Genomic DNA, 12,650 nt, shown 5'->3' on the forward strand with positions numbered 1-12,650 from the left:
CATAAAAAACACCCTTTTTACAAATGATTTTGTCAGCTCTAACACAATCCTCAAGTCTCTGCATGTTTTGTTATGGAATAAATGAAATACGTGTACAGTCATTTCCATGGGAATCTGACAATGTGATGCCAAAGATGAGCGCAACAACATTGATTACAGCTACTCAAAAAGCTCTCAAAAGCCCTGCAAGCCTCTTTCAAAACATTACGAAAATACTACACTTGATGTGCTGATACCACAAAGCCCTGATTTAAAACCACTACAATCATTTATGTGTGTAATGTCACTGATTAAAAATATATGTCGACAGGCAGAACTAACGACGAGAGGCCGAAGTGGGTATATAAACGACTGAAAAGATAACATTTGTGAATTGTGAAGCTAGCTAAAAGTTCTCAATATTTGGTGTAAACAGTTATCACGCTAGCTAAAAGTAATCCCTAACAAACTGAAACAGCTGAACATCTTGTGTAAGCGGAATATTCAGCTGCTATAAAGTCATTAGTACATAGTACTCGGTGCTTTATTACACAGCGATGCCACAGCACGAAATCCACTGACGTGATTAAAGCCCCCCGCTGAGCAACCACAGAGCTCCGACAAGCATCCGCAAGAAGACTACAGTAATAGCAACACAGAAGAAGAATGTAGAAAGCGGTCCAAGAGTCAGCACTCATGCACATTTCAAGTCCATTTGAACGCTGCCCCCGAGCGCAGTAAGGTCACCGTAAACTCTCCCAGCAGCCCCGTTTGTAGACAGACACAAGCCCGGATGGATATTACTGGACTATCACTCAGACCAACGAGGTGAACTCAGACAAAAACCGTGTGTACTCACGTGCCGAGGACTTCTTTAAAATCAAAAATCTTCTTAATGTCGTCGACTTGTTTTTTCCACGTTTCCCCTCTGCCGGTGGTGTCTCCGTTCTCCCGAGCCATGGCGCTGCTTTGCCGGCCCAAGTCCGACCCCAACACTGGGCTGCGGGAGCAAGGATGCGAAAATAAAATAAGACTACAGGAGGAGGGGTGGTGTTGGGGAAGAAGACGTGGGCTAGAGTGTTAGGGGTTTGAGAGTCCTGATGGTCTGGGATCCGCTGCTGCAGGACCATGTGAGTCCTCCTGCAGGTTACCGTGTCCCCGCTTCCTCCTCCTCTTTCTCTCTCTCACTCTCTCTCCCTTTACCCGCTCCCCTCCTGCCTCCTCCTCCCATCTGGATAGTGGCTGAGTAAACGTGGACGAAAGACAAAAGAGCCTCCGCCACGGTCTTTCAAAATAAGAGCATGTTACTTGACAAGCCAAAATTTAGCTGGAATAATATTATTAATAATATTTTTTCTTGCAACCGCCACAGCTATTATACAGTCTTCAATCAGCCCCAGAATCCCTAGGCTAACAGTAAACTCAAAGCATAGGATCTAAGAACGGGGGAAATCATTTGCTGACGCTATCAGACTTCATTAGCTTATGGTATGAACAAGGGAAAAAAAGGTGAAAAAAAAACCCCTGTAAAACACAATAAAATAAATCGAGTAGACTAATTTTTTGGACTTTCACCAATGGGGGCGGGAAGTAGTAAATAAATTAATTAGTCTAAAAAAAAACACTCTTCCAGATTTTTTATTTTCTTATCCAATGACGTTTTGTTTTTGTTTTTTCCATTCACTGGATAAGAAATTAACCAATAATTGAAATAACCTATTTTCTGGGTTTACAGTCAAATAAAATGGAAACTCATACTTCACTTTCACCAAACTGGTTAATCACGTCTCACTCTTGATAGATGTTTTATCAAACAGTTTCACATATACGCTATCTGGAGTGATTTATTTCACGCCACTCAATTTTTTTCCCCAAAAAATTTGTTTTATATTGAAGACAGAACCTCACAACTTCCGGCATCGCGTTTGTCAAGCATCTCTAACTTCTTGGCGGCTAATCTGCCTCCACCTGCAATTCGATAAACGTCTTTAATAAACGCCTTTAATTGGTGAACCCCCCCCCCCCCCATCAACATGTCGGGGGACCAGGAGGGGGGTTCCCACTGGTGCACAAAATATCTAGTGTGTTCAAATCCACCTCTTTGCTTCTATGATTGTGATTGTTTATTTAACAACTGCGTCCAAGTCATACTCTGGCAGTGAGTGTTATGACATTAAAGGGAGCCGGTGGAATGCTGTTCCTTGCATCCTGCTACTTCTTTTGAGCAGCAAATTCGCAATGCGCCAGCATTATGACAACAGCTATCACGTATTCATCACCATGTGGGATCCCTAAAGGCGTCCATGTGGCTCAGCGCCCCGCTCAGGGATCAGCGGGGAGCCCAGCGGGGAGCCCAGCTGCAGCGGCGTGCTCACCTAAGTTACAGTGGTCCTCATAACACCTGGATTGCAGACGGAAAGAGCGGTGATCCCCGGGCTCTGACAGCTGCAGGGGCTGAGGTCAGCTCAGGCCGCGTTACTGCCCACAACACACGCGCACATACACGCGCGCACACACACTAGGTTATGTTTGCACTATAAGGAGACAGAGAGAGATAGAGAGAGAGGGGGGTGGAGGACAATGTGTTGCAGCTTCAGCTGCTCATGAGTATTCCGGCTGCAAACTACTGCAGCTCTTCCTCAGCAGCATCCGAGGAAAACTCCTCTCCCCCACGCTTCTCCCCCCTCATCCTAGTCTTTTTCTCTGAGTCAGCAAATCTGACCTCCCCCGGTGAAAGATGATTACCCGGCTGCAAAGGGAGGGAGGATCCGAGGTGGGTGTTAGAGCCATGGTTAAAAAAGAAGATGAAGGTCAAGGAAGACGAATGGGGCCCACTTACTGCCTGCAGCTTGAACACTGACATTTTAAATGCAGACATGTGCGCACGTACAGAAATCATTTGCCTGGCTGAGATGCTGATATACATATTTCCTCTAATGTCAAACCCTCCAACGATTTCACACTCTGAAATGGCTTGTATTAAACGATCCACTCCCAGCCCCCACCCTCAGTACAGCTTCCATCCTACCTGACATCTGACTTGATGTAATGTGTGGATGGATGAAAGGATTTCTTTAGCAGCTGATGTTATACTGAAATGCAGTCACGATCTACCATATTAAGGAGCTGGGGTTGACACATTTGCTTAGGTGCCAACCAAAGAAGCTGGATTTTGCGGTACTAAACATTACTGTCTTTGGAACAATAGGTCAGGGTTTCAATCCTGGTCAGGGAATGCATTCCATAAGAGTATCCACAAAACACTATACTAGCCTGGAAGTCAGCTGTTGAGGAACAACGACAAACTGAAAAGATGTCTGAAACAAGGCATACATGGACTCAATGAACTGGCAGCTGACTCAATGACAGCGGATATATATGCAACACATGGGAACTATAGAATAGCAGAAAACAAACATCCACAATGACTGAGAAGCACGTGGCAGCTCAGTGCTATAACACAAATAGAACACAGATATGACTGAAGCTGGAGCTCCAGAGGTTACTGCACAGCATTTAGCATGAGCAGCATGGATATGATGAGGCAGCCCTGGTAAAGGACATCAGTCTAACTGAAGCACATGATGCCCAACCACTTGAAAGGAGAGATGCTGAGGATCAAAATTGACGGCAGAATAAAGGTAGCAACCGAGGCGATCACACCCAGCAGAAATAGAGATTCATCAGACCAGGCAACATTTTCCAATCTTCTGCTGACGAGTATTACTTAGCCTGTATGAACTGTAGCCTCGGCTTCCTGTTCTTAGCTGACAAGAGTGACACCTGGTGTGGTCTTCTGCTGCTTCAAGGTTCAGTGTGTTGGATACTCAGAGACACTCTTCTGCATACCTTGCATACAAGTGGTTAATTGAGCTATTGTTGCCTTCTTATCAGCCCTTATTACTGCCATATGATTGGCTCATAGACATATACTTTAAACAGTTGAACAAGTGTACCTAATAATGTGAGCAGAGAGTGTAACTGCAGGCCTATCGTATCTGTATTTTTTTTTAGCTTGATGCACTTAATGAACTGGACTCAGTGCGATTGTGTGTGTGTGTGTACATCTATATTTTTAATCACAGACTGGAGTTCATCATTAGCTAAGCTTTGTATTTACCCTTTAGTCTTTATGATCACGATCAGATTTTGTGATTTGCCCCCTCCCCCCAGCAGCAAATACCCTTTGTCACATTTCAGCAGACAAGCTCGTCCTTATTTGCAGGTCAAACTGGATGTTTACATACACGTTTCAGTTTCATAATGATGACAAGTGGTGAGGCGTATTCACAATATTTGTGTCATGCACACTGTTGCTGCTCGTCCACAGCGGTTTACCTGGCGAGCTGTACCTCTGACACCCACTCTTTCATCTCCCCATAATTGCTCCATCAATCCAGTGAAGAGGAAAAGGGGGAAAAAAGGAAAAGAAACAAAAGTACTGCCCTGTGTCGTGTGTGCGCAGCTCATTTAGCTCTCGGGGTAATGAGAGCTGTTGCGTAACAGTGCAATCAATTTCTAATGTGCTGGTTTACAGCACCCACCAGACTGACAGCCGAGTCAATACACGACAAAGAAGTTTAATGGTGTTCTTTGGAGCAACAGTCTACATTGATGCGTGATGAGGGGAGAGAGAAAAAAGAAATAACAGGACTCCAAATGAGCGCAGGGAGCAATGACTGTGTCAAAACTGCTCAGAGGAAATTGGCAGGGAAAGATGGAGGAGCTGGGATTTCTGGCAAGAAAATTAAAGGTGACTCAGTGATGAAGGGCTTTAGTGTTAAATAGAGAAGTCTGTCAGCCCCATAGGTAAAGAAACAAACTGACACTGTGTGTGTGTGTATCAAATTGATTTCAAACCAAGAGAGACTGTTTTGAGATGTGATACAGATACACAGACTACTCCACAGGCTCAAAGTATAAAATCAAACATTCTTTACATTGTTAATGAATACATCATTTTACAGTAACACAGTCCCCGCCCCCACAAAAAGTGAAATAACCAACCCCTGGACACGGCAGAGGCCTCTATTAAGATCGGCAATAAGGCGCTAGGCAGTGTCGAAGGAAATGAGTCCCTAAGGAACGGGTAACACGATCTGCTAATTTAACATGCTCCATTCGAGTAATGTGAAGGAGCTATTTAGGAAATCCCGGGTACACCGCGTACCATTCTGAGATTTAAAAAAAAAAAAAAAGTAGAAGGAACTGGTGCTGAAACAGAAGAGAGGGTGAAGAGTCACTTCATGCAGATTTTATATGGAGAGCCGATGACGCTGATGTCACTGTGGCGCGTTCTCCTGCTCTTCCTCCTCCTCAGACTCTTCCTGTTGGCTTTTCTTCTGCGAACAGGAGAAGAAGGAGAGGAGAGTTTAACCCTTCACTGCAGTCACCTGTCATTTTACACTAGTGTAGTATAACATTAGAAATTAGTACTTTTCTTGTACGTTTTTTATGGTAATGCTAATCAAAAACTCTCCACATCATATGATTAAGATCGCAGTAACGGAGTCAGCACCAGATGAGCTCAGCATGTCCAGTGGTTACTGACGGGATGCTCTCTAAAGGTCCCAGCTGCTAGTACAATGGTGGTCAGTCAGTGGTCAAACTTTAGAGAACCTGGGCTACATGCTGGTGCAAGAAGTTGAGTCTTTTCTGCTGCAGCCGCAGCTGAAAATGCACTCACTATGTCTTTTGTTTCAACGCCTGAATGGCAAACAACGTTTGTGTTCATGCATGACAAACAGGTCGTCATGCATGAACGCAACTTTCCAGGACCTACCAGCTTGAGGAAGTCGATAAGTTTGTATGCATCCTCTCCTGTGGAGAGGTCGACAAAGTCCCGTGGAATTCTGTAGCTCAGACAGGGGCTGGGTTGCACCGTCACCTCGCTGGTGGTGTAGCGGAACGCCGGGCCTTCCTGCACAGGTCCACAGACACACTGAGCATTCATTAAGACTCCAGAGTGTGTTGCAATACGGGACATACAGTATACAATGACTGACCTGCTGCTCTGCAACCTCTCCAGACGTCAGCTCGCCCCAGGTGAACAGCAGCGAGTCAGTCACCTCTCCGAATGGGTTCAGGTCGATGAGCCACACCCTCCCCTGCGACACACACGAAGACACATACAGTAAATGCAGCTCACAAAGTGTGTGTTGGGTTTTTTTTGATTTATCAAGAAAAACATTCAGTATCGAGTTACCTGGCTGTCTCTGTAAACATCAAACACAACTGTAAAGCAGAAAAAAACATCTGAATGAGTAATCATTTAACATTCACACTACTGTCTCGCACAACTTCAAAAAGCAAACTTTTATTACCACCTCACATTAAACATTAAAATCACAATTAAGTGAAATGTCATCAGTCTTCGCTTTCATTTCCGTCCTGCCTAAATGACCCCATTTTTAACAGTACATATTTAATGACTTTCATTACTCCACAAAAAGTCTGTTTCTGTCTGAGGAGAACTTACGAAACTGAAAATATTGCATTAAAATTTACATGTACAGGGAAAAATAAAAGCAGGCTGATGCTCACAGTCTTCATCCAGGAAGTTGTACTGGATGTGCTGGCTGAAGAAGTCCTGAATGGCCTGGCTTATCTGCTCCTCCTGCTTCAGGATGTGCTGGTAATACTGCGTGTAGTCTCTTGGGGAGATAGCTGGGAGATCGCACAGACACATCGTCAGCACACTTTAGATTACATTTTATAATTGGTTCTAAATTAGCCTCCTGAATAACTGTACAGAGAATTTTAAAAAATAATTCCCGTCTCATGCATGAAGCGTACTCTCTTTATGTCCATTTGTAGCCACTCGGTGGCTAACGTGATCAAACGCAGTGCAGATATTTATGGACAACACTCGTGTAAAAGAAGAGGAGGGACAGTTTTTACCGATCAGTTTGTTTTCTTTGACAAAGCAGCGAAACTCTCCGCCAGGAATCAGCTCACTCCACTTCCTCAGTACCAGCTGAAGAAAGAAGACAAGTGTTAGAGTGTGAGACAACCATTAAAGAGGAGACACTGGCGCTAGTAAGCCAATAGAAATACTTAAATACGGCAGCAGATTTGTTGATAATACAAGGAAAGCCAAAGAATGTGTTAGTGCTCTGCATGCAAATTACTCCCAACTGAATCAATATGTAATGAAGTTTTCAGATGACACCATTATTCTTAGCTTACTCACATGCAAGTCTGACATTTTAAACCAGGACTGGACAGGCTTGTGAAAAAACTGAAGAAACGATGGTAGGTGCAGGATCCTTTGCAGATCAAACCTCTCTAACTGTTTTATTTGATCTTATTTAGTTGCACTACAGTATTTTTTACCCAGTCCTGTTATGTTCATGCAATTCCACTGAGCAATGCATATAAACAACAAAGGGATGTGAATATTACTGTACACAGCAATGACATTACACAGGTTACTTTGTACAAACACACTGAAAGTGCGTTTACTTGGCTCATAAATGTGGCCGTGATTGTAAAGCAATCAATCAGCATCTCCGTTTCCTTGGAGACTCCAGGATTTCGGTTCTGCTGCAATGTCTTTTTTTTTCTTTTTCCCCAGCGTGCTTCAGTCCACCTCTAACACCTGTAGTAGTCAAGTTTTTAAGTTTTAGTTGAATGGCAGGAAAAATCATGGGATCGACTTCCCCGACATTTTTGTATTTTCGCTGGCTGGCAGGATTTTAACCAATCCTTCACATGACTGAACTCCAAGTTTGTGCTAATAAATGCTGGTAGGAAGTACAGGCTCCCTTTGTGTAAGCACACCAGCTATAAACACTCATTTTTCTCCTCTGTCAGTTAAACTGATAAATAAAACAGCTCATGCAGAACAGAAAGGATTTAAGGCAATTCTTTTTTCTTTTTTTTCTTAAATTGACTCTTTATCTGTTGTTTACTTCAACTCTTTCCCTCCTTAGTCACGTATTAAGGATAAACCTTGTTTCTCTCTTTTGAACTGACATGTTTCTGTTGTATTTCAGGTCTCCTTCCAGAACTAAATGACTGGATGTGACTGGTGATCTTTGCCTGTATAGCTTATCTGGACTACCCTCGGGAAAAACCTAATACCCAATCTAATAGTTGACAAACTCCATCTTTATTGATATAAACTGAGGTGTCAAAACTTATTAGGGGAAGTCAGAAAAGGTCGCCACTTGTTGCTCTCATGTTTGTGGGTGTGTGTTTTTTGATGTAGCGGTTGGCTGACAATTATTAACTAATCTTATTTCATATGCAAACAGCCTAATGGCCAACACAGGATGACTCACCAGGTCACGAAAAACAAGCCTGTAAGAAAATGACCTCTCTTGACTTATGACCCAGTCATCGCTTTTCTGGTGAGTTTTCAGTCTCAGCTAGTTACTGAATACAATGTTTGTTTTTAAGAAATTACTGTTGTATTTGGAGTCAAACAGATCATAGAGATCAGGGTATGTTTTAGAAGTGGCTGCTGTATGAGTCTGGAAAGTCCTCAGGCTTTTTAGTCAGAGCCAGCGCTCCCTCATAATCTGCAAAACCAAAATAAGCTCGGGGTTATAATAACAGGTGCTGTCACAATGCAAAGAGACTAATCAAACATGATTTCTTTTTCTGAAAATGTTGAGGAGTGTAAATGGTGAAGTTTTTTGTGAAACCGTTTGTCTCCAGTTTTTTGAATAAGTCTTAAATTTTAATCTTTGCATTTTTCTGTTGGGTTCTGAAAATGCCAACTTTGGGAGCCAGCGAGTGACTAAAAAGACACATTTGTAGTTTGTGTTCATAAAGTGACAGCTCAGAAAAGGGTTTTACTTTTAGTTTTTTCTAGGTTTTATTCTTCTTAATCATAAAGAGAGGTGGCATTTCTTGACTCCAGCTATATTTGTTATTGTCAGAGGGATTTACTCTGCTGTGACGGCTCAAATAGAAGAGCTACAGCTGAACAGAAACGCTCTCTTGGTCTTGCTCTGAGCTCTGTATTACAGTGGGACAGCAGTATTACACTGTTTCACCCATCATCCTCACCATATGCTACTAACAGCTGCCACTGGCCCTCGGGCCATACTTTGGCAATCTTTTAACAGCGATGAGAGACACTGTGAGCTGATTTAAGTGCTCGAGTAATTTCAGTTATTTCCATAACGACGCGGGGTTGGCAACCAGCAGAAGCCAGAGGGGTTTTTTGTTCTATCAGTCCTTTTAAACAAGAAGCTAAACACTCAACAGCACCTTCAATATTTGCATCTGTTCAGCTGCTCATTAAAAGAATGATCTAATCAGCCAATCACATGACAGAAATACATTTAGGCATGTAGACATAGACAAGGTGGCCTGTTGATATTCAAACTAAGTAAGGTGATTAAAAAGACTTTGAATGGTTGTTGCTGCCAGAGAGTCTAATCTGATCTACTTTTTTGTTGTTCCAGATTTATGTTGTATTATATTTTGTGAACATGTGTAAAGCAAGAGTAAATTAAGCCTCAGGGTAATGACACAAAAACATATTTGGAGACTATTCTTCTTTATGGTGGGAAAAAGAAAGTATATACCTCATAGTTGATGACTGGGTCTGGGGAGTCCTGGTCGCTGCATTGAAGGAATCTGAACATGGAAATGACAAAAAAGTAATAATAAAAACCTTAAAAATTTACTTTTCACTTTCCCCACACTGAATGTTTGTCATGGAGTGTGAAGCAGCGAGAGGTAAATCTACAGCCCAGCAAACACTGCCAGTTCAAATGGGCCTGCGCACACCACACCAGGTGTTTTTCCTTTTTTCTTTCTTTAAACGAGCCCAGTTGTTTACGATTGTGATGTTGTTGTTAGGCAACGGGACTTACGGCTGCGTGAGGTCATGCGTGATGAAGTCGGAACTTTTGAAGAGCAGAAATATATCACTGAGGCTGCGACACTGCAGGGAGCTGTTCAGAGCAATCCAGTTCGCATCCTGTAGGGAGGGGAAACAAACACACACGTTAAGTTACACTGGATATAAAACGTGTGCATTCAGCTGTTAAAATGACAACATGCTGTGCTGTTAAAAAATGAGACCACAATAAATCATTTGAAAGTGAGGCTGCCAAGAGTCCTACATGTTACAATCTCCCAGATTCTCCATGTGTCTCGACTATGAGGTAGGATGGCAATAAAAAAGCCTTTTCTTAGAAAGAAAAACATCCAAGCCAGGTTACAGTTTGCAAAAAATACATCATGTCTCCCAAAAGCATGCAGGAAAATGTGTTACAGTATGATAAGACTACACACACAATTCCAAAGGCATGTTTGGTGCAAAAACCAAGGTAAAGCATGGTGGTGGCATAATCATGATTTGAGGTTGCTTTGCATTAGTCAAGGTGAAGGGAATTGTGAACACTCCCAAATACCAGTCACTTTTAGCCTAAAACCTTCAGTATGACATGACAGAGAGCCTAAACGTAAATTCAAATAAAATGTAAATTCGAATGGCAAAGCTGGATTTCAGATCAAACAGAAAAATCAAATCAAAACAGAAAATCTGAGGGGAGAAGTTAAGAGGATTGTGCAAAGGAGACGGCCTTACAATCTGACAGATCTGGAGAGGTTTTGCAAGGAATGGTGGAAAAATGTTGCAAAGTCAAGTTTTGCCATGCTGATAGACTGAATGTTTTGATTATATCAAAAAGTGCTTCACTAGTATTAGCTTAAGGGTGTGCCCACTTATGCAACTAGCTTGTTGCACTTGGATTTATTTGGTTTGCACTTGAACTGTAAAGGTTATAGGTCACATCAAAGGTGGGAAACATGACTTATTATGGTTTCGTCACACTAACATCAGAAAAACCTGGCAGAACTATATGCCCTCATCCTTAATGAATAATTCATGAGGCATTTAGTGACAAACAGATGTTGGTCATGCTAACACTCTTCAATCTGAAGCAGAGGAAAGCAGTGTTTTTACCCGTGGTGCGCTCCAATTGAGTTTAGGGAATACACGCCCACCCAGGCTGTTTATGGCCTCCAGCACTTTAGAGGTGAACTCTGGAAACTCAGGAGCCTGGCAGAAACATGACATTTCAGGCTGTTATTCCCACCAAGCAAAATGATAGTACAAGCTTAAAGGTGAGGTCATGCACATTTATTACATAGATGCAACCTGATTTAAAGAAGAATGAGTTCACCTCTTTAGCTTAAATGCTTATATCTACATTAACATAACAGCACACATATGAAGAAACATATACATGGAAGTAATGTAAACTACAAACTGATACTCGGCTATTTTTTAGCAAAATGGTTTTACGTAATCATCCGAATTGACTGTCTTTGGTTTAACTGTAAATATATAATAACAAATAAATGAGGCGCACTTGGACCCATTAAGGACACTTACAGTGACTGTTGTAGTTGTTTCATCGTCTGACCACTAGAAGGGAGGAGAGAGTTAGAAACATGATCGGCCATGCTTCACAAGAGCATCCACCACTGTAACAGCACATATGTGACACCAAAGACGTAAAAGCTTAATATGTCCCATTTAAGGTTTTAAATTTGTTTCACACTTATTTAGGTCATATTCAGTGCGATAGTGACCGTGCGATCCATTTATAATCTCTGTGACGTTCTTCCAATCTTGAAAAAAAGGCTCCAGCTTACCTGAATGTCTTCCTCTGCATCTGAGTCGCTGTTGTTAGTTTGTGTCTGCTGTGTGTTGTGGTCACTTGAGGGAAGAGAGAATGAGGAAAAGTGTAAAATCAGAAGAGACAGCATGTAATCTGTGAGCAACTGTCAGAACGCCCAATTACGTTTAAATCATGATTTCCACGACAGAACACGTTTGTGAAATTTCACATAGGAAACATAACCGTGTGTGTGTGTGTGTGTGTGTGTGTGTGTGTGTGTGTGTGTGTGTAGTCTGATACCTTCCAGAGACTACCAGTGTCCCATCGTCCAGTAAATAGTCTATTACATTCTGAGGCAGTGGAAGAATCAGACTGGAAAACAAGACGAACCACATCACGTGTATAATACACAGAAACCAACAAAATATATGAAATAAAAGCACAGAAGTAGAAGAAGGGTGCACTGTTTACTATTTACACTCACAAAGACAGAAAGGGCAGCTGTCTGCTTTTTGTCTGTCGGCTAACGTTAGCAGCCGGCTAGCTGCCCTTTATTTTACAGCAACAATTATAAAAACGTTCAGTGGACTTGCTCTACAAACGTTAGCAGTTTACCTTTTAATCGTATGTTTCTTAAATATCGGATACCAAACCGAAAACTGACAGTTGACAACTTGCTCCTTCTTCATGCTGCAATATCCTGTAAAGGAAACGAGTCCATCAGTAAATAACTTCCGAATCTCTTTTAGAAACACATTAAAATTCTGGCTTGAAATTACACAAAATCTTCACAGTTATGAATCGATTTTAATGATTTTAATTTTACTCAGAAAACGGTGAAAATAAATACATTAGTTAGCTGTTGGTACAATTAAAAACCGTGCCATAAGTTTTCGCTCAGGGAATCATTTTCATGGTGCACATGTAGGCGTGCAGTGAGCTGACGGAGATCGTTTATTAAAAAGAAGACCTCACTGTGGATGCCTTAAACTACAATTGTAAACGTAAAAAAATAAAAAATGTTATTTATTTTAAAGAATTAACCGGATTCATATATAGGTGTATTTTCCGTGAAATGTC

The 12,650-nt window shown here is 41.9% G+C and overlaps 2 protein-coding genes across 2 annotated transcripts in view; both read right to left on the reverse strand.

Moving 5' to 3' along the window:
* Positions 1–939, reverse strand: part of camk1da (calcium/calmodulin-dependent protein kinase 1Da) — a 76,896-nt gene extending 75,957 nt beyond the window's left edge. The window contains exon 1 of the mRNA XM_085376709.1: positions 839–939. Within this exon, the coding sequence (XP_085232835.1) occupies positions 839–939 (101 nt within the window). The remainder of the gene's footprint in view (positions 1–838) is intronic.
* A 3,632-nt stretch (positions 940–4,571) lies between these two features.
* cdc123 (cell division cycle 123 homolog (S. cerevisiae)) lies at positions 4,572–12,287 on the reverse strand. The gene is made up of 13 exons (XM_085376710.1): positions 12,186–12,287; positions 11,871–11,942; positions 11,605–11,668; positions 11,342–11,374; positions 10,910–11,005; positions 9,813–9,919; positions 9,522–9,573; positions 6,880–6,955; positions 6,523–6,645; positions 6,185–6,213; positions 5,985–6,086; positions 5,762–5,899; positions 4,572–5,321 (listed from the first exon to the last, which is right to left on the reverse strand). The coding sequence occupies exons 1-13, from the start codon at positions 12,257–12,259 to the stop codon at positions 5,262–5,264; spliced, it is 1,026 nt and encodes a 341-aa protein (XP_085232836.1). The 5' UTR covers positions 12,260–12,287; the 3' UTR covers positions 4,572–5,261.
* Positions 12,288–12,650: the final 363 nt, after the last annotated feature.

Source organism: Diplotaxodon limnothrissa, linkage group LG17 (genome assembly GCF_057381915.1).
Source record: "Diplotaxodon limnothrissa isolate DT_005_m linkage group LG17, D_limnothrissa_male_GT1.1, whole genome shotgun sequence".
Lineage (NCBI taxonomy): Eukaryota > Metazoa > Chordata > Actinopteri > Cichliformes > Cichlidae > Diplotaxodon > Diplotaxodon limnothrissa.